The 22,789-nt window shown below is 41.2% G+C and overlaps 1 protein-coding gene across 3 annotated transcripts in view; it reads left to right on the top strand.

Annotated features, from left to right (window-relative positions):
* The first annotated feature begins 1,556 nt into the window (after positions 1 to 1,556).
* The window catches only part of LOC138667180 (estrogen-related receptor gamma-like), a 35,807-nt gene continuing 14,574 nt past the window's right edge, over positions 1,557 to 22,789 (top strand). For 2 of the 3 annotated variants that reach the window (XM_069755477.1, XM_069755476.1), the window contains exons 1-2: positions 9,118 to 9,295; positions 22,363 to 22,479. In XM_069755477.1, the coding sequence (XP_069611578.1) occupies positions 9,169 to 9,295; positions 22,363 to 22,479 (244 nt within the window). In that variant the 5' untranslated portion in view covers positions 9,118 to 9,168. Of the gene's footprint in view, positions 1,616 to 1,799; positions 1,806 to 8,921; positions 9,296 to 22,362; positions 22,480 to 22,789 lie in introns of those variants that run through there. The other variant, XM_069755475.1, reaches the window with a different exon arrangement.

The raw sequence follows: 22,789 nt of genomic DNA, 5'->3' as shown, positions 1-22,789 counted from the left end.
TCTGTCCAGGCCTATTTCATGAGTTTTATTTTTATTTTTTTATTCTATGGAAGCATGGTTGAAAAGCAATGTATAGCTTTCATTTGTTCATTTTCATAGATTTTTATTTATTATTAGTTTTGTCAGATTCAAGTTATTTCTGTGACCATTGTGGGATTTTCTGTCATTAAACGAGGGGTGCCAACAATTTTGGCCACTTGTGTATCTATAAATTATCTATCTATTATCTATCATCTTACTTTCTATAATCTATATCTATTATCTATCATCTATTATCTATCTATCTATCTATCTATCTAATCTATCTTTCTAATCTATCTATCTATTATCTATCTATCCTCTATCTATCTATCTATTATCTATCTAACTATTATCTATCATCTATCTATCCTCTATCATCTATCTATCTACTATCTATCTATCTATTATCTATCTATCTATTACCTATCTATCTATCTATTATCTATCTATCCTCTATCTATCTATTATCTATCTATCCTTTATCTATCTATCATCTATCTATCTATCATCTATTATCTATCTAACTATTATCTCTCATCTATCTATCCTCTATCATCTATCTATCTACTATCTATCTACTATCTATCTATCTACTATCTATCTACTATCTATCTATCTATCTATCTATCTATCTATCTATCTATCTATCTATCTATCTATCCATCCCTTGTGTTTGTCTATCTATCTCATGCACCATCTACCTTTGTGTCTATCTATATGTTATGTTTCATTTGTTCATTGCACTGTTGCTTTTTTATTTATTTATACTTTTTAAAGCTGCTTTTTTAACACTTTTTGTCATTTTTATTACCATAGACCTCTATTATTTTTGGTTCTTATGTTTAACAAACCACAGGCAACAAAATAGGTGTACACTTTCCGAAGAGTGTATGAAAAAATCTTCCAAGTTTCATCCAGAAAACTGACAACTTTTTTTCTCCTTTTCATCCATCTGCCGTGTGTTTTTTGGTTTTTTTTTTTACATCCGTGTGACATTTGTGTACGATCCATTTTCATACAGCTATCTTAAACCATGCACACGATCACATAGTTTCCAAGGTTTATAATAGAAATCCATCCTTAAAAATTGGAGGCCGCTTACATGCTCTGTGTGAGGTCCGATTTTTTTTTTTTTTTTTTTTTTTTTTTTTTTATTCTCGGACCCATGTGTCCGTCTCATTGGACCGCAATAAAAATAATTGATCCTATATAATTTGATGGGATTAGAGGTGACAGTCCGTTTTGCCATAAACATTCATCCTGCGTGCAGATGGGGGAGGGGGGGATGCAGCTAATTTATACATTGTCATTATTATTATTACTATTATGCCAGTTAATATTTCCCCGTAGACCCCCGATGTGTGTCTGCAATTATGTGTCCCATCTCCCCCCTTACAGCGCTTTCTCTAAGCAAATCCATAGAGAGGATGGAGGAGGGGGTGTGAGTGGTCCGGCTCTCCCACATCTCAGTGCTGGAGACACTTCACAGCTTGGGGTCTTCTCTATCCAGAAAGAATCCTACGTCTTCCCTGCACATGGATTACCTAGAATTATCTTGGCTCGATATGCCAGCGAGCCAACAGGACGAGCATCCGTCACCTCCGTAAGTATCCGTATGTCGCCACCTCCGCCGGGCACTTTTTCCATTAACTCTTAGAATGGGGTTTACCAAACTGGGGGTCAAAGATTATCACGTTTTATGATGACGGACACTAGGGACAATTTTATAAGACCCCAATTTGCCATATATGAGGTCCTGGGCTTCCCCACCTTTGTAGGATCAAGTTACAAACTGAGCTCTGCTACATCCATATCAAACTTATATGTTCCAAATGGGATTGACCACTCATGGGGAAAAAAATATATATTTTTTTTACTTAAATGCATGTATTTGGTGCTAAAAATCATTTTTGCAGTTACAAATGTTGCACCGTTTTGCTTTTATAGGCTCTTTGCTTTAATGCACATTCAACGTTGATGCGGCCTGCGATCATAAGTCGGCCTAGAAAATGGCAGATAAAATAGTTGCAAACTCCCCCAGAATGAGCTCACTGGCAGATTTTCTGTTGACTCATTGGGCAACCTGTAATACACAGTGCAACCCAGAGGCTACAGAAGGCAAAAATGGATAATGAAACCCAATTGCACATTTTAGTCCCAAATATATGCACACATCCTCTTCTAAAGGGTTTTTTCCACTACACAATTGTTTGACTTGTCAATCAAACATGTCAAGAAAATGCAATTAATGGTGTTCGTCATTGATCCTCCAAGAAAAGAGGTTTCCATACCTCCCATTAATTTCAGAAATCGGAACAAGAGGTGATGGCAATTCTCTGATGTCTGATTGATGTCATGAAAGTGTTAAAGGGGGCTCCCATCATGGAAGAGAATGTGGCTGAAGAGTTCCTAACCTTTCCATTCCCGCTGGTGACTGCCAGGGCTCCCATAGGTGCGGGGCCCACAGTTATCAGACCTTTGTATCATATCCTGCGGCTATGCAATCCACGTCCGAGATTGGAAAACCACTTTAAGTGTATTATGCATTAGAAGCGTTAGTACACCCATTATTCTTCATCAAGAGGTTCTGCAGCAGCTGAGACTATATGGAATAATGCTCCCCCCAATATAAATGAGGAAACTTGTTAGGAGTCCTGTGAGAAGTCCATAGCCTGTACCTTACGCTTTATTATGGTCACAGAGGTAGCAGGTGACGTTTAATATCCTTACTGTAGGGGATGAACATTGCCCCATGTATAATAGGGTATGGAGGAGTAATGTATGCTATTGGCGCACAGTCTGAACATGTTGGACAATTCTGGGTGCTTTCTATTAAAAGGGAACATCTATCTTTATTAGGTTTGTATACAGGGCAATAAAGGGGTAAGCGGATCCCCAATCTCCCATCGGTGAGCGATATGAATGGAACATGTTGCTCTCTAGAGATCGGCAGAAATCTAATATCTAAGGGCCCGGGCTCCGGTATTCATCCCTGGTGCTTGTGGCTTTAGATGAGGGATATAATGTATCGGATATATGGGAAATTTGTGTGAGGATCCCATTTGTGCAGAAATCCATTCACATGCTGCCGCAAGAAAGTCACAGAAACGTCATAGAAAGCCGGTCACCTGTAGATACATTAAGGAATTCATACCCCGCGCCCCTCATCATATGGGTGTGATGGAGGCCGGGGACATTAATATTAGGATTATCCCGTTAATTACAAAATACACTATTCCTGATTGATCACATATGGTGAGAATACAGGAAACATGCCGGGAGGATGTGATAGCGAGATGTGGGCTGTCTGTCATCTATCTATTATCTATCTATCTATCTAGCTATCTATCTATCATCTATCAATTATATATATATATATATATATATATATATATATATATCATCTATCTATTATCTATATATATATATATATATATATATATAATATCATCTATCTATTATCTATATATATATATATATATATCATCTATCATCTATCATCTATATATATATATATATATCATCTATCTATTATCTATATATATATATATATATCATCTATCTATTATCTATATATATATCATCTATTATCTATCTATTATCTATCTAATATCTATCTATCATCTATCTATCTAATATCTATCTATTATCTACTGTATTTATCTATCATCTATTATCTATCATCTATCTATTATCTATCTATTATCTACTGTATTTATCTATCATCTATTATCTATCATCTATCTATCATCTATCTATTATCTATCATCTATCTATTATCTATCATCTATCTATCCATCCATGTAATAACTATATATCCACTTATCTATCGGTCAATCTAATATTTATTTGTCCATCTAATATCTGTCATTTCATCTATTGATTTGATCATACAAAAGGGGTCTCTCCTCGCCTGTCCTCAGGTCATTCTTTCATTATTATCTGTAACACCCACATATCAGGAGAATGGAGGACTTGTGCCTCCTTTCCCCTCTGCAAAGTGGAGGACAAGTCAGGAAAGGGTGCTCAGTTTTACCCATTATTGTATATGGGGGATTTAGAGGGAAAAACAAATGTGCGGCCTTCTGCTTCCCGGTCACATGCAAAATCTGCCGTTCTGGGAACATATTATAGAACTGCCTAACAATCAGATAGTGGTGACATTGTGACTCCTTTTAGGATTTTAGGAACTTGTAGAAACTTATTCTGGTAATGTTGATGTCCCAGTGACTTTACCTGCATGGGCGGATATATCATTGGTGCAACCTGTGCAGCCGGACAGGGGTCCAGGAGGTGAGGGGGTCCGTTTATACCGTAACAGCAGGCGGTATCGTGCATTATGATGAACTATTGGACTGCACATTTTGTTCTTGCACAGGGGCCCTCTTCTGTCTGTGTCCGCCAGTGTTTATCGCTGTTTCTGAGGCTCAGACTCCTGTCCATGCTTTACACTGCAGCTCTGCTTGTTCTGATGGCTGCTGGGTATAGGGCGAGTCTGCTCCCATCAATCGATGGCCTTACTTCTGTCTGTCTGTAGTCTGGAGCTCATTTAGATGCTCCTGGCTGCTGTTTAGTGAATGTGATTTCCCATGGTGGACGGGTCAATAGATTCACAGCTCCTTCACACTGTTCCTAAGTGCTGGCAATAATAAGAGTTATGGAGAGTATATGGTGGAATTGCTAGTTAAGCAATGATCTGATGCATTCCACTAAACGTCCCCCATAGTAAAAGTCAGGAATATTTATTCTGCTCCTTGTATTTCAAAGCTCGGCTAAGAAAAAAAACAGATAAGTCACAAACTCTCCTCTTAGACCATCAGAACAAGCTCACTGATAGATTCTCAGTTAGCTCATTTTGCAGTCAGCATTGGAGTGTGGAACGCGGAGGCTATAAAAGCCAAATAGTGCAACATTTTTAATGAAACCCAACTGTAAAAATAATTTTTGCCCAAAATTCATGTTAACGTTAAAAAAAAAAAAAGAAAAGTCCCCATAGTTAGACAACCCATTTTAAGAATATTGATTCATTTTACAAAATGGCTTTTTACTTTCAGAATGTAAACATTCCCTTCAAAATATTGACTGGGAAAATCAGGAGTTTCAAATATTGATTTGAGACTTGGTTTTATAATGGACGTATCCAGAGTGGTCTCAACAGAATATTAGAGGAGCGAGATAATTCTCATAGGGGGCCACTGTTTTTCCTTGGGGAGACCCCCAGGTGGAGTAGAAAGAATGATGGACCAAGCAAAGCTCCCTGGGAAAATGGTATGCAGATGAGCTCTCCTCCAAGAGGAAGCAAGCTGGCTCTCTAGTGACACCTATAGGTGGTAGCGACCCTAGAAGTCAATGTCAGCCCCTTTAACAAGACTTGCCTCGGGGTATTTTAGCCAAACCAGAGTGATCTTAAAAATAAAAACACACCCATCTTTAGACGGCTGCTTTGGGTTTCTTGCCCCTCATTAGTACAGTTGCTTTTCACTCAGACAACTAAAAGCTTACTCCGGCAGGAGTTAAAAAATAAAAAAAAAGAAGAGTTTCTGGCTGCTGCCATTTCATTCTAGAAAACCCATTCAGCTGCGAGTAGAGGGTCCCAAATCTGTTTACCCCTCCCATCTATTTGGTATTAGGTGCAGGACTCCCGTCTACAGAAAAGAAGCACGGACGTTAGGAAATGAGAATCGGAAGTCGTGACACCAAGCCACCGAACACCAGTCATGTCCTAGGTGTAAAAACATGGCTCCATAAAGGGGGCTATGGTTACTCCTTGTGAATACCGCCAGCTGGAGGGGGAAGGTTTAATCCCCCCATATACAATAGATGGTTATTTGTGGAACGATCGTTTGACTGACATCTATCTCTCCCAACTCCCCCATACACAGGGGTGTTCAGCCGAGCATCCATGTGTTGTGAGGGAGCTTCTGCTAGATTCCTCTGTCAGCAGCTTATCTTGATGCTGAACAAAATGATCCGTTATCCAACAGGCCGGATCCTTTTATCCTCAAAACGACATTTGTCAGGTGGTCCCCATACACATTAGACTGTCAGATGATTCCGTTGATATAGATTGGGACCCCTATCGAGGCACTTTTATCCCTATTAGAATTGAGCGTCAGAACATATTCTTGACCACCACTCCATTCCTTCGCTATGGGACTGCCGAAAAAGCCAAGCGCTCTGCTCAGCAGTCCCGTACACAATAACTGGAGCGGTGGTCCGACATTCGCACTGACGCTCAATTCTAATGGGGATAAAAGTGCCCCTTTCTGCTGATCGGTGTGGATCCTAGTTGTTGGACCCCACCTATCCAGTGATTAGGTGATCACTTATCTTTACCAAAAGTACCAATAAGGAATTTAGATTGTGACAGCAATGATAATGTCCGTAAAGCCCTGCAGAATATATTGGCCCTCTATAAGGAAAGCTTAATAACCAGACAACCCCTTTAATCTCTAGGTGTCAAAACGTTTCCTCCTACAGGAGACCCAATTTGGTCCTTGTGTGTCCCCTTCTCTTGACTTGGGCAGATTTATCACCAGCTGTCGGACAAGTCTAGCAGTACACACCGCACCTTATAAAGAATATACACCCATTGAAAAATATAGCGCCCTCCACTGGACACTGTCTGGTGTCGGCAGCGTACAGAAATGTAATGAGCCCCGTGCCCAAAGAATTTCTATCTGATGATGAACGATATAATATTAAGGTATCTGTTGGCGGTGGTCCGGGGGGTCCCGCCGATCAGTCCTAGTACTGATTTCATCATAACTGAGAAGGATTGACGTGTGGCCGATCATATAAACAAAATGGGGGCTGTGATGTTCCTGTTCCTACCTCCAAACATTCTCCAGGGGGACTGACCGTCAAATGGACAGAATCTATGTTAAGCATCTCTTTCAAAGGCCATTGAGTGGTATTGATCGAGATGTCAAGGGAAGAAGGCGAGAAACAGGTTCTCCTTTCATGTCAGCTCTTATAATGGGGTCTGACTCCTTCCCTGCTATCATTATCATTTCCACCTCCTCTGTGTCAAGTCCCATTGGAATGGGGTCTGCTGACCACATACAATCATGAGGTTGTGTGGGGTCCGCCATACCCTACGGCCCAAGTTTCCTTTCATTTCTTATCTACATACAGTAGAGGACTAGATATAATGTAATTAATGGAGAGGATAGATGAGATGATGCCTACAGCACATCCCTGTTCACACATAGCATTCGTGAATACTGATAAAGTTGCATTTGTTGAGACTTCTGTTGAAACCTATTCAGCCAAACAATAAAGGCCCATATATTCATCATTTATCATATGGCTTCTTTATGTCGGACCATCACTATGAACACTCAGTAATGTTTTAAAGGGATAATCCGTAAAACTGGGTCTCATTTATCAAAACTTTCCAAAACAAAAACTGTCTCATAGCAACCAATCACAGCACAGCTTCCATTTCTAAAACAGCTCTGGCGAAATGAAAGCTGGGCTGTGATTGGTTGCTATGGGCAACAAAGATTGCTCTTGTTTTAGACCGTTTGGGTAAATTTTCCTCACTGTTTTACGTCTAAGGGGGCGCAGCATGAGAATCTCTGTCTCTTGCCCCGTCTCTACAGGCCCCATAGTAAACAATAGGCCCCGATTCCTCAAGGCTGGTGTTATGCCCAGAATCCACTCCAAAGTTGACACTCTTCAGTTGAAAAGCTGCAAAAAAAAAAAAAGCTTCAAAATACCTTTTAAAAACATCATAAAAAATCATTGTAAAAGAGGGTCTGATCTAAAACCATGGGGCTGAGTCATCATTGCTTTTGCTCCTGTTTTTTTGTCTAGTTTTGTGCGTTTTTTATGTGTTTGTTTTTGTCATGTTCATCTTTTCATTTGCGCTTTGTTTTTATAATCACTTTTTTATTTATTCGCCGGTTCTATTAGTTTTTTAATGTTCGGTATTATCGGTGTGGTTTAGGGGTTTCCAGGCGTTGTTTGCCTGAATAATCAATTGAGACTCTGAAAAGTTGCAAAAATGTTGTGCAAATCCACTCCTAGTCCCAAACTGAAGGGATTTTATGTTTGCCAGAATTTTTTCACATTTTTTTTGCCATATTTTGCGATACGTTGGATTTTTATTTTACACTAAAAGAATACTAAAGAAGCGATAGAGACCATTTTCAAATGTACGTAAAATTCATGAACCGCTTGCACCTGTTGATGAATTTGGCGCAAAAACCTTAGCAAATATCACAAGACAAAAAAATGACTTTTAAAAAAATGTACAAATGATGAATTGGGTTACTTGTCTAAAGCCTCCATGGATTTCTTTTGGGAACAATCTACGATTTATCTGTCTAAAAAAAAACACATTCACCTAAGGGTGTGTTCACACTGAGGGTTTTTAGGATTTTTTAGAGCAGAAACTTAGCATAAACTTTCCAAATCTGCCCCAAAAAAACTCAATAAAAAGACTGTGTGAACATAGACTTAGGGTGGTTCCACATACAGCACTATAAGGAAGTCTGCATTTTTTAGGTGTTTATCCTGCCATTTTTTTACCATCTTTTTTGCAGCAATCAGCACTGTGGACAGATGTTGGTTGCACGTCAGTGGGGAAATATAGAATAAAAAAAAGCAAAACTCTTTTTTTGTGGTATTTTATCACACTGGGTGTCTTTTTATCACATTTGGGGGGGGGGGTTCCTTGCCTTTTATCTCCAGCAACAACATGGTTTAGGTGTGATGGGTTTTAATACATGTTCACTTTGTCTTATCAACAGGATGAAAGAAGATCATAGGAACCCACCTTTACAAAAAAAAGCATTTTTTTTTCTAAAAATAATGCAGATCCAATAATTACTATATTTCGGGGTGAAAAGACATGGATGATGCTTGGTGACCCTCGTTCCTTTCTCTTTCAGGTTTCTGTGTGGGATATCGCACAATCTGAACCTTCAGGTTAAAGCTGAGCCAACCAGCCCGACCCTACAGATGGACACGGGGGGATATTTTAGTCCCGGGGGCATGTCGGACACCAGCAGCAGCTATGGACTGTCTGTAGGAGGACAGTCTCAAGGCCTGGATTCTCCCATTGCTTTACTTGGATTTTCCGATAATGGGGAGAAGCTTTTTGTTGACAGCCCCCCATCTCTGAGTGACGAGCCCACCATGCAATGTGTTTTGAGGTCTGTCCCCAAGCGACTGTGCCTGGTATGTGGTGACACGGCATCAGGATATCATTATGGGGTGGCATCTTGTGAGGCATGCAAAGCATTTTTTAAACGCACCATCCAAGGTAAGAATCTGTGAGTTACAGGTTTACACATCACTGCCATTATTATATTCCGGTCCTAGGAAAGACTGATCCATTATACATCTCACAGCCATTATTATACTCCTGTCCTAGGAAGGACTGATCTATTATACTCATCACTGCCATTATTATACTCCGGTCCTAGGAAAGACTGATCCATTATACTCATCACTGCCATTATTATACTCTGGTCCTAGGAAGGACTGATCTATTATACTCATCACTGCCGTTATTATACTCCGGTCCTAGGAAAGACTGATCCATTATACACATCACTGCCGTTATTATACTCCGGTCCTAGGAAGGGCTGATCTATTATACTCATCACTGCCGTTATTATACTCCGGTCCTAGGAAGGACTGATCTATTATACACCTCACTGCCATTATTATACTCCTGTCCTAGGAAGGACTCATCCATTATACTCATCACTGCCATTATTATACTCCGGTCCTAGGAAAGACTGATCCATTATACTCATCACTGCCATTATTATACTCTGGTCCTAGGAAGGACTGATCTATTATACTCATCACTGCCGTTATTATACTCCGGTCCTAGGAAAGACTGATCCATTATACTCATCACTGCCATTATTATACTCTGGTCCTAGGAAGGACTGATCTATTATACTCATCACTGCCGTTATTATACTCCGGTCCTAGGAAAGACTGATCCATTATACACATCACTGCCGTTATTATACTCCGGTCCTAGGAAGGACTGATCCATTATACTCATCACTGCCATTATTATACTCCGGTCCTAGGAAAGACTGATCCATTATACACCTCACTGCCATTATTATACTCCTGTCCTAGGAAGGACTCATCCATTATACTCATCACTGCCATTATTATACTCCGGTCCTAGGAAAAACTGATCCATTATACACCTCACTGCCATTATTATACTCCTGTCGTAGGAAAGAATGATCCATTATACTCATCACTGCCATTATTATACTCCGGTCCTAGGAAAGACTGATCCATTATACACCTCACTGCCATTATTATACTCCTGTCCTAGGAAGGACTGATCCATTATACTCATCACTGCCATTATTATACTCCGGTCCTAGGAAAGACTGATCCATTATACACCTCACTGCCATTATTATACTCCTGTCCTAGGAAGGACTGATCTATTATACTCATCACTGCCATTATTATACTCCGGTCCTAGGAAAGACTGATCCATTATACTCATCACTGCCATTATTATACTCCGGTCCTAGGAAAGAATGATCCATTATACTCATCACTGCCATTATTATACTCCTGTCCTAGGAAAGACTGATCCATTATACTCATCACTGCCATTATTATACTCCGGTCCTAGGAAGGACTGATCCATTATACTCATCACTGCCATTATTATACTCCTGTCCTAGGAAGGACTGATCCATTATACTCATCACAGCCATTATTATACTCCTGTCCTAGGAAGGACTGATCCATTATACTCCTCACTGCCATTATTATACTCCGGTCCTAGGAAGGACTGATCCATTATACTCATCACAGCCATTATTATACTCCTGTCCTAGGAAGGACTAATCCATTATACTCATCACTGCCATTATTATTCTCCGGTCCTAGGAAGGACTGATCTATTATACTCATCACTGTCATTATTATACTCCGGTCCTAGGAAGGACTGATCTATTATACTCATCACTGTCATTATTATACTCCGGTCCTAGGAAGGACTGATCTATTATACTCATCACTGTCATTATTATACTCCGGTCCTAGGAAGGACTGATCTATTATACTCATCACTGCCATTATTATACTCCGGTCCTAGGAAGGACTGATCTATTATACTCATCACTGCCATTATTATACTCCGGTCCTAGGAAAGACTGATCCATTATACTCATCACTGCCGTTATTATACTCCGGTCCTAGGAAGGACTGATCTATTATACTCATCACTGCCGTTATTATACTCCGGTCCTAGGAAGGACTGATCTATTATACTCATCACTGCCGTTATTATACTCCGGTCCTAGGAAGGACTGATCCATTATACTCATCACAGCCATTATTATACTCCTGTCCTAGGAAGGACTAGTCCATTATACTCATCACTGCCATTATTATTCTCCGGTCCTAGGAAGGACTGATTTATTATACTCCTAACTGCCATTATTATACTCCTGTTCTAGGAAAGACTGATCTATTATACTCATCACTGCCATTATTATACTCCGGTCCTAGGAAGGTCTGATCCATTATACTCATCACAGCCATTATTATACTCCTGTCCTAGGAAGGACTAATCCATTATACTCATCACTGCCATTATTATTCTCCGGTCCTAGGAAGGACTGATCTATTATACTCATCACTGTCATTATTATACTCCGGTCCTAGGAAGGACTGATCTATTATACTCATCACTGTCATTATTATACTCCGGTCCTAGGAAGGACTGATCTATTATACTCATCACTGCCATTATTATCCTCCGGTCCTAGGAAGGACTGATCTATTATACTCATCACTGCCATTATTATACTCCGGTCCTAGGAAGGACTGATCTATTATACTCATCACTGCCATTATTATACTCCGGTCCTAGGAAGGACTGATCTATTATACTCATCACTGACATTATTATTCTCCGGTCCTAGGAAGGACTGATCCATTATACTCATCACTGCCATTATTATACTCCGGTCCTAGGAAGGACTGATCTATTATACTCATCACTGACATTATTATTCTCCGGTCCTAGGAAGGACTGATCTATTATACTCATCACTGCCATTATTATACTCCGGTCCTAGGAAGGACTGATCTATTATACTCATCACTGCCATTATTATACTCCGGTCCTAGGAAGGACTGATCTATTATACTCATCACTGCCATTATTATACTCCGGTCCTAGGAAGGACTGATCTATTATACTCATCACTGCCATTATTATCCTCCGGTCCTAGGAAGGACTGATCCATTATACTCATCACAGCCATTATTATCCTCCGGTCCTAGGAAGGACTGATCCATTATACTCATCACTGCCATTATTACACTCCGGTCCTAGGAAGGACTGATCTATTATACTCATCACTGCCATTATTATACTCCGGTCCTAGGAAGGACTGATCCATTATACTCATCACTGCCATTATTATACTCCGGTCCTAGGAAGGACTGATCCATTATACTCATCACTGCCATTATTATACTCCGGTCCTAGGAAGGACTGATCTATTATACTCATCACTGTCATTATTATATTCCAGACCTAAGGAGGACTGATCTATTATACTCATCCCTGCCATTATTATACTCCGGTCCTAGGAAGGACTGATCTGTTATACTCATCATTGCCATTATTATACTCCGGTCCTAGGAAGGACTGATCTATTATACTCATCACTGCCATTATTACACTCCGGTCCTAGGACACATAGGCAGATCATACACGTCACATGGCTGGAGTCTCCATTACACATGGCGGCAGCAGGTATCAGCCCTCCGGCACAGTACTGAGGAGAGTGTTTGGGGAATAGTGATGAATATTAATGGTGCATTGAGTAACATGGCAGCCTGTCTATATCTGTAATTCTGGAGTGATCCTAGCACCATTTTGCCCTCCCCTGGACTTCTACAGACACAATGTTATTTGGCAGCTCCCTGATGGACGAGGCCAGAGGTTATAACAACATAATTAAATCTTTATTGATTAATCTTCATAACTAAACAGGTAAAGAGTAATCCCCGATCACCGCGGGATGAGACAGATCGGCATTAACCCCTTCTCCTCATACATACAGGACTGCTATAGTGTATTGGGTGCAGCATGAACCAGATATATACGAAGCCTGGCAGCAGATCCCCCATTAATCGCTAGTATAATAAAATATTCTATAAGTTTCTAATATACTTTATATTTGAATTCACCATTTTCAAGATATTTGCTTGCTGTCAGTGAACAAGAACATTCTTCTTTACATCCTGAAAATAAAAATATATCCAAGTGACCTAGGTTAGTAAGTATGTTAAAGCAGTTAATACAAGAGAAGATAGTATTCTGCTACAGATGGATCTGGATAAGTTGGAAACTTGGGCTGAAAGGTGGCAGATGAGGTTTAACAATGATAAATGTAAGGTTATACACATGGGAAGAAGGAATCAATGTCACCATTACACACTGAATGGGAAACCACTGGGTAAATCTGACAGGGAGAAGGACTTGGGGATCCTAGTTAATGATAAACTTACCTGGAGCAGCCAGTGCCAGGCAGCAGCTGCCAAGGCAAACCGGATCATGGGGTGCATTAAAAGAGGTCTGGATACACATGATGAGAGCATTATACTGCCTCTGTACAAATCCCTAGTTAGACCGCACATGGAGTACTGTGTCCAGTTTTGGGCACCGGTGCTCAGGAAGGATATAATGGAACTAGAGAGAGTACAAAGGAGGGCAACAAAATTAATAAAGGGGATGGGAGAACTAGAATACCCAGATAGATTAGCGAAATTAGGATTATTTAGTCTAGAAAAAAGACGACTGAGGGGCGATCTAATAACCATGTATAAGTATATAAGGGGACAATACAAATATCTCGCTGAGGATCTGTTTATACCAAGGAAGGTGACGGGCACAAGGGGGCATTCTTTGCGTCTGGAGGAGAGAAGGTTTTTCTACCAACATAGAAGAGGATTCTTTACTGTTAGGGCAGTGAGAATCTGCAATTGCTTGCCTGAGGAGGTGGTGATGGCGAACTCAGTCGAGGGGTTCAAGAGAGGCCTGGATGTCTTCCTGGAGCAGAACAATATTGTATCATACAATTAGGTTCTGTAGAAGGACGTAGATCTGGGGATTTATTATGATGGAATATAGGCTGAACTGGATGGACAAATGTCTTTTTTCGGCCTTACTAACTATGTTACTAACTATGTTACCTGATGAGGCTGGTGCACTTACTTTGAAAATCCATGTCAGAATGTTTGTATAATCCTTTTATTAAAATGTGTATTTTATGAGTTCAGCTAAAGTGTGGGAGAGCCCAAGTGTATTCAGTCCCTGCACACCCAGCTTGACTGACAGCTGCAGCTTGTACTGAGCAGTTTGAGATCTCAGCAGGGAGGAGGGACACTGAGGAGCTGCCAATCGGGGCATCTTTTTACTGGTGGCTTTTTTTTTTTTTTAACTCCATTTAACAATGAATAAAGGAAGCAAAACCGATGCCAAAACTATCAAAAAGGCGCAGAGCGTTTTCCAGGCATCATTTGAGCCTTCCCATTGACTTCTATTATACTGTTTTGGGCATTTTCCAAGTGAAAAATGCCTGAAGATTGGACAGGTCACTTCATTTAACCACTTTGGAAACATGAAGCTGTTAAAAGATGCTCAGAAGACTGAACATATATGTGCAACGAGTTGTTTTTACATAGAATCATTATTTTGAGCTTTTTCAGGTGGTTTCGGGGCCGGTCCACCTGAAAAATACAATGTGTGAACATATCCTTAGGTTTCTATTTTTTCCTACTATGGAGACTGTTATTCATGGACATAATAAACCTGATGACACAGAATGACGAGTGTGAATATGCAGCGCCCCAGAGATCTAGTCGTTGCAGTATGACGCTCTGCCACTAAGGGGAGTGATGGTACGTCTGATGGCACTGAAGGAATTCCACTGACCAGGTATCACCAGCACACATTACACTTCACACTCCGGCCACTAGGGGGAGCAAAAGGCTTTATTTATTGGGCCACTCCTCACACTGGTAAAACTAGGGGTTGGATAGAAAGTTAGTCAGAAGCTGACTGGGTTGGATTCAGGCAACATCCCGTGGCAGGGGGTGTTGCAGGGAGAAGACACAGGGGGGTCCCTGTCAGGCGTGGGAACCTGGCAGGTACCTAGCGTCCAGAACAGAATGTTACGGAACCGCGCCTGCACACCCCGCGGCGGTATCCTAAGAAAGAGACACGAAGCGAAGGATATTGTAAGACAGTGAGAAACGAGATCAAGCACAAAGGAGAGCCAGTAGGAGTCATGCCGTGAGACCGAGGCAACATCCTACTGTGGCGCGTAGCCGGTGGCCAGAACACCGAGGGAGTAACTGACTCTACGCCTTATTTCAAACTCCGCAGGACAGTTAATTATAGGTTGGCTGTCTAACCTAAACACCTACGAAGACATAGGGGGCAACAGTGGGAGAGGGGCGACTCTAGGGTCCCGGAAGACCTCCAGGCCTTCCCGTCATATGGGTGCATTCTAGCCATAACATACCTGGGGGACGTTGAACTAGAAACATCTGGAACATATTAGAAAGAACGAACGAGAACAGAAGTTGTGAGGACTATTCCGAATGCTCAGCAGGGTAGCACTACAACACACAGGCACTATTGGTAGGCAACGATTTCCACCTGCAAAGGGAATTCTGGAAGTGCCCATCGGACCGGCCGGTCTCAGATAGCCCTGTTAAGCGTGCTCTGGATTACGGATCCTGAAGTCTTCAGTAAAGAGGTAAAGAGACTGCAACCGTGTGTCCTCGTTATTGCCTGCACCTCACACCATCACCATCCACCTTACTGGGAAGCCCTGGGGACATACTTCACCTGTGGGAAGGTATACCATCCAGCTGCCATTCCATCACCCCCAGCGGACCCCACAGCAGCGTCGGTCACCCTGACCGAACACCACAGGTGGTGTCACGAACCCCTGACGGACTGTACCACCTTTATTGGATGCCCCTTAGCAGGGTCGCGGACCGGGTCTAGCCACCGTGACAGCTTCAGAACCAAACCAGAGAGGCCCGGTACCGAGAACGCGTGGCCCTGTGTCTGGGGGCGCTCCAACTAGAGTCAACGATATGTAGAAATTAAGTCTCAGAAGAAGGAAGATATTTTCATGTGGAGGTCCATGAGTGAAGATGTCTGATCCATTATTAAAGAAGCTGATTCTATAAATATTACATGTTTCCTAAATTTAATGGGTCCGTTGGTGTCACTGGGCAGCTGCAATACACAGGGATGACGGCTGCAAGGAGCCTGATAGGGTGAAGGCACAATGTATAGTCATTACGTAAATTTCTTTTAGCCCTTGGAAGGTTATGGATCCTGTGAGATATGTTGTGCGTGAGTCAAGGCCTTAAATTGGTTGAATAATCTCCATTGATCTGTGTGTGAAGGCTCAATATGTGAAAGGGAAAAGGAGTTACACAGCTCCGGTGTCATCGTCTCTTTCATCGACGAAGCCTTGAGAAAGGAGTTCTGCAAACGAAAGCCGAGGAGACCAGACAAATCTATGAAGTGTTTTCATTATTTTTGTAAGATGAACTATTTGGATAGTTATCATTAGACTCATTATCCATGGGACCTTATTAATGAGCTTGAAATGTAAAGGATATGTTCACACTGAGATTTTTTAGGAGTTTTTCTGAGCAGATCCTCATGCTCAAAAACTGCTTCAAAAACGCTTGGAAAACTCTTCCAATTTATGTCCATGCGAAATCCACTTTGCTGTTTACATGAGGAATTTTTTAGCTTTTTCTTTTTTCGCCAGAAGAGGTTTTGAAGAACGGGTGGAAAAATAAAAAAAAGAGTGCAAGACACTTGTGGGAAAAGGATACCTCTCCAAACTAGCCATGCTTCAGGAAAAACTTTCTTGCAAAACTCTTCAAAACCTTTTCAGGGAGAGAAAAACTTGTCCAAAACCTTCCACAAACAGGAGAGTTTCTCAAAGCGGTTTTTATATGAAAAATTAATGTTTTTTTTTATTAATTTAACTCAAGAACATAGCCTTAGAGATCACAAAATATAGTTTTACAAGTCTGGCAAATACATCACTTATTGTTACATTCGGGTGAGAATTACACCATGATTTGAGGCTGGTCAAGCACCTATAAAAATACTCAATATTATGTGCAATGACGAGGCTCTTCTATGAGAGAGAAAGATATTGTGACGCTATTGGGCCAAGATAGTACAAGAGAAATCCTGATGGTCGTCAAGATCAATGGGACTTCACACCTTGGATGGCTAACAAGTGAACCATTTCTCAGACATTTTAGGACCAGTGATCAGTGGAAATGCAATTTCTAGAACTATATTCATTAAAAAAATGTGCAATCAATGTTTTTTTTACCAATGCTATTTCCAAAGTAAGTCGCACTGTAGTCCATATGAGCAACAAGACTCTCTGTGTCACTTATTGAAAACCCTTGGTTGGATGAATGTATTGAAAAATTAATTTAGGGTTAGGTTTAGAGATACAGTAGGGGTGTAACTATAGTGGGTGCAGGGACTAAAGTCGCATCTGTACCCTAGAGTCTAGGGGACCCAAAATGTCCCTTTGGCCAATAGAAGAAAAACAACGCTACTAAAGACCCATGTAAGTTGGAGCTCCTGTTGGAAATTTTGCATTAAGCTCCACGAGCCGCAAGTTACCCCAATCCCTGTAGGTAGCACATGTTGGTAAGTTGCTTTCTATGAATCCACATGGGTGTAGTTTTTGGGGTGAGTTGTGTAGGGTGAAACGTAAAGTGGTTGGGGCTTCACCAAGCATAGATTTGGCTCTCCATATAGGTGTAAGGTTAATATTTAAGAACCACCAAATCAAAGAGAAAAATGAGTCCCCTTTTAGCTTCTTCTTAACACCATCATGTAACTCCCAACCACTTGGCGTCCCAGTATAATTTTTGTGTACATTTCCCAAAACTTCTACCACCTGTGGATGGTGCATCTCACCACAAGCAACAGGGACAAGAACAACCTGGAATCAACCCTCTCTCGTCTATATAATAAGTACATCTTTGCTCCGACTATTCATGATTCAGTCTTGAATTTATGGCAATATACTGGAGTTCCAGGAGAATAAGTAAGTTTAGGAGAATAAGTAAGTTTAGGAGAATAAGTAAGTTTAGGAGAATAAGTAAGTTTAGGAGAATAAGTAAGTTTAGGAGAATAAGTAAGTTTAGGAGAATAAGTAAGTTTTGGAGAAGAAGCAAGTTTAGGAGAAGTAAGTTTAGGAGAAGAAGTACGTTTAGGAGAAGAAGTACGTTTAGGAGAAGAAGTACGTTTATGAGAAGAAGTAAGATTAGGAGAAGTAAGATTAGGAGAAGTAAGTTTAGGAGAAGTAAGTTTAGGAGAAGAAGTAAGTTTAGGAGAAGAAGTACATTTTGGAGAAGAAGTACATTTTGGAGAAGAAATAAGTTTAGGGGAAGAAATAAGTTTAGGAGAAGAAGTAAGTTTTAGAAAAGAAATACATTTAGGAGAAGAAGCAAGTTTTGGAGAAGAAGTAAGTTTTGGAGAAGAAGTAAGTTTTGGAGAAGAAGTAAGTTTTGGAGAAGAAGTAAGTTTTGGAGAAGAAGTAAGTTTAGGGGAAGAAATAAGTTTAGGGGAAGAAGTAAGTTTAGGAGAAGAAATAAGTTTAGGGGAAGAAATAAGTTTAGAAGAAGTAAGTTTAGGGGAAGAAGTAAGTTTAGGGGAAGAAGTAAGTTTAGGGGAAGAAGTAAGTTTAGGGGAAGAAGTAAGTTTAGGGGAAGAAGTAAGTTTAGGGGAAGAAATAAGTTTAGAAGAAGTAAGTTTAGGGGAAGAAGTAAGTTTAGGAGAAGAAATATGTTTAGGAGAAGAAATAAGTTTAGGGGAAGAAATAAGTTTAGAAGAAGTAAGCTTGGAGCTGCCATTACTTGACAGCCGTTCCTCTCTCAGAAATAAAACATCAGCAGCCTGACGTAGATAACACATATGTCACTCTATACCAGTGTTCCCCAACTCCGGTCCTCCAGAGCCACCAACAGGTCATGTATTCAGGATTTCCTTAGTATTGCCCAGGTGATCATTGCATTACCTGTAAAGGCAAGATTTCCATCACCTGTGCAATACTAAGGAAATCCTGAATACAACATGACCTGTTGTTGGCTCTTGAGGACCGGAGTTGGGGAGCACTCTTCTATACTTTTATTCGATTGCAATATGTATAGACTTATATAACATGTCTTACGTGATACTGCTCTGGGAAAAGGGGCCTCTTAGAGAAATCGAAAACACATATGTCCACTTTCCTGACCGCAGTCCACTCATTCATAATAATTTCTGCTTTAACTCCTTAATACCATACTGCAATTGAGGCCACCACGGCTAATTGAAGTATTGATGGGAGGCAGTGCCAAGTTTCCAGAGGGTTTGTCTCCCCTCCATCCTCACACATGGACCCGAGGAGGAATCTGTCAGGCAAAAGAGAGCAGTCAATATTCATTAGTGTGTGTAAGCTTTGAGTGGCAGAGCATCCCCTCACATCCTAACATGGGGCCCCCCTAGGGACACGCTGCCATTATACAGTGGGCACTGCCTCTCCTCCACTTTCTCTCTGTTTATTCTCATTTGTAATTAAATAAGCTGCAAATACCCCAAAGGAACGAGAGGGGAAGATCAGAGAGGGGAGAGATGAGCCGTTATGCCATGTTTACATCTGTCTTACTGTTGCTGTCACCATTGCAGATGTCCGTATAGACAGCTTTATCACAAACGTGAGCGTCCCCCCCCCCCCGTTTGGGTTCCTTCATCCTGTAACCCAAAGTCTTTAAATTCATCAATACGTTCTCATTTTCATGTTAGACTGGTAATTCGCACTCCATTCATCTTCTTGCTGGTGACATCTATTTACAGTAGATATATATGCGTGCCGCTTCTGACCAGATTTTCAGGTGGAAAATCTGTTGTGTAATTCACAAAAAAAAATCATCCACACGCTGCAGAGAAGAGCCGACGTTACAATATTAAAATAAGCAGAATGTCAATTTATGATGTGGATCTCGTTGGAGATTTCATTCTTTGCAATGCACCATTTTCAAACCCATGACTGTTTTGTCACTGCGGATTTTGTAGAAGAATCTGAAACCAATATATCCAATTGCAGCATATTCTGCACAAAGGTCGGATACTTAGTGGATTTTCCAGGCTGAAATTTCATTATTAGCATAAATCTCATCCATTTCTGCTGCTGAGAAAATGTGAATTTCGAATCCGCAGAAAGTAAATTTGTAATGTTAATCTCATCGGCAATTTCATAATTTGCAGGATTTCCACCAAGATTTTGCTACTGATCCCAGTACATCCTGTAGGAACGTCTTCTTCAGGCAGAAAATCCACAGCGTATTACAGTATAATGTGAATTAACACAATCTCAACCGCACAAAAAATCTGCAGAGTAAAATGACCTGCGCTGCAGATTTGAGATCGACAGGATGTCAATTTAGGGTGCAGATTTTCACTGCAGTTTTGCAATGGAGCAAATCCAAATCAAAAATACTGCAGCGGAAAAGCCCCCTGTGGATGTAATAAGTGACAGTTATAACTCCTTAGCACTGGCGATCAAGACTCCATTATGTGCTGGAGTTGTCCTCAACATTACTGGATCTTCTGAGCCCACAGACATGGTGGTTCAGGAGTCTCCAAAAGAAAATTAAATCAAAAACTGAGATACATAGGAACATCTATTGTGGGAAAAAAATTGCAATTGACTAACACCCATAAAAGATACATCCCGATGTTTAAAAGTACTGAGTAGGGGCTACTCTACTCCACCAGCTGAGATAATATGGCATCCAGCTCTAAGCATTGACGTCTTGGGTCTTCATCCAAGAAATGGCACCACTTTTGTCCATGCTTTGGGTCTGGTATTGAAGTTTAGCCCAATTTCAAGAGTTTGTATCTCACAAGAGTCATTTATAGCAAATCTATGGGATATGCCATATAGCCCCTGATTCGTCCCCCCCATTCTGGCTGTCGTCTCACCAACACTGAATGGAGAGGTTGCGGCACATGCATTATTTCTTTCCATTCTTTACTACTGGAGTTCCAAACACAAGCTAGCACATTTACTGGGGGATGTGTCTCCACCTCCAATCATGGAGGATTGGGGGACCACCGTTCTGGAGACAGGTGCAGGTCTAGATCCTATTGGACAAATATGGGAGATCTTTCTCCACCTCCAATCATGGAGGATTGGGGACCACCATTCTGAAGACAGGTTCAGGTCTGCAACCTATCGGACAAATATGGGAGATCTTTCTCCACCTCCAATCATGGAGGATTGGGGACCACCACTCTGGAGACAGGTGCAGGTCTGCAACCTATTGGTCAAATATGGGAGATCTTTCTCCACCTCCAATCATGGAGGATTGGGGGACCACCGCTCTGGAGGCAGATGCAGGTCTAGAACCTATCGGACAAATATGGGAGATCTTTCTCTGCCTCCAATCATGGAGGATTGAAGGACCACCATTCTGGAGACAGGTGCAGGTCTGCAACCTATCGGACAAATATGGGAGATCTTTCTCCGCCTCCAATCATGGAGGATTGGGGACCACCATTCTGGAGACAGGTGCAGGTCTGCAACCTATTGGACAAATATGGGAGATCTTTCTCCACCTCCAATCATGGAGGATTGGGGGACCACCGCTCTGGAGACAGATGCAGGTCTAGAACTTATCGGACAAATATGGGAGATCTTTCTCTGCCTCCAATCATGGAGGATTGAAGGACCACCGTTCTGGAGACAGGTGTAGGTCTGCAACCTATCGGACAAATATGGGAGATCTTTCTCCGCCTCCAATCATGGAGGATTGGGGACCACCATTCTGGAGACAGGTGCAGGTCTGCAACCTATTGGACAAATATGGGAGATCTTTCTCCACCTCCAATCATGGAGGATTGGGGGACCACCGTTCTGGAGACAGATGCAGGTCTAGAACCTATCGGACAAATATGGGAGATCTTTCTCCACCTCCAATCATGGAGGATTGAAGGACCACCGCTCTGGAGACAGGTGGAGGTCTAGAACCTATCGGACAAATATGGGAGATCTCTCAGATATGCCATACATTTCTTTCACGAATCACCCCCTCTCCCACCCTAAGTGATGAAGGCAGAGCTTGATTACCAGAACTCAGCCGAAACTTGACAATGTCTCTAGAACACAAAGCAGATCGTTTATTCTATTTTTGGATAACCATTTTAATTAGTGTGATTTAGAGGTTTTCTATGTGTCCTCTGTATTGCATTTGTATTTTCCACAGGTAACATTGAATATAGCTGTCCTGTGGTGAATGACTGTGAAATTACCAAGAGGCGGAGGAAGTCTTGTCAAGCTTGCCGCTTCCACAAGTGCCTGAAAGTTGGGATGATGAAGGAAGGTACATGCAAGAAAACTTACACTTTTGACCATAATTCATTCTGACAATGGTCTATGGTATCCAAATTAGTTCCTGTATAATTAATCAAATGCTTTAATTATGTAAATAATTTAAAGAGGATGTCCCATAAACAATTTATATAATCATCCATCCTGTTGAGAGGTAAATGATTGCTGGGTGACAGGATACTAACATGCTCACCCATCCTGAGACTGAAAGGCTAAAAGATACCTGTATGAATGGAGCAGTACTGAGCATGTGCGACCACTGCTACTATAGACAGTAAATGGATCAGTGGTCGCACATGCTC

The sequence above is a fragment of the Ranitomeya imitator genome, chromosome 2, assembly GCF_032444005.1.
Source record: "Ranitomeya imitator isolate aRanImi1 chromosome 2, aRanImi1.pri, whole genome shotgun sequence".
Classification (NCBI taxonomy): domain Eukaryota; kingdom Metazoa; phylum Chordata; class Amphibia; order Anura; family Dendrobatidae; genus Ranitomeya; species Ranitomeya imitator.
Note: the sequence above shows the minus strand (reverse complement) of the source record. Positions and strands in the feature narration are given on the sequence as shown.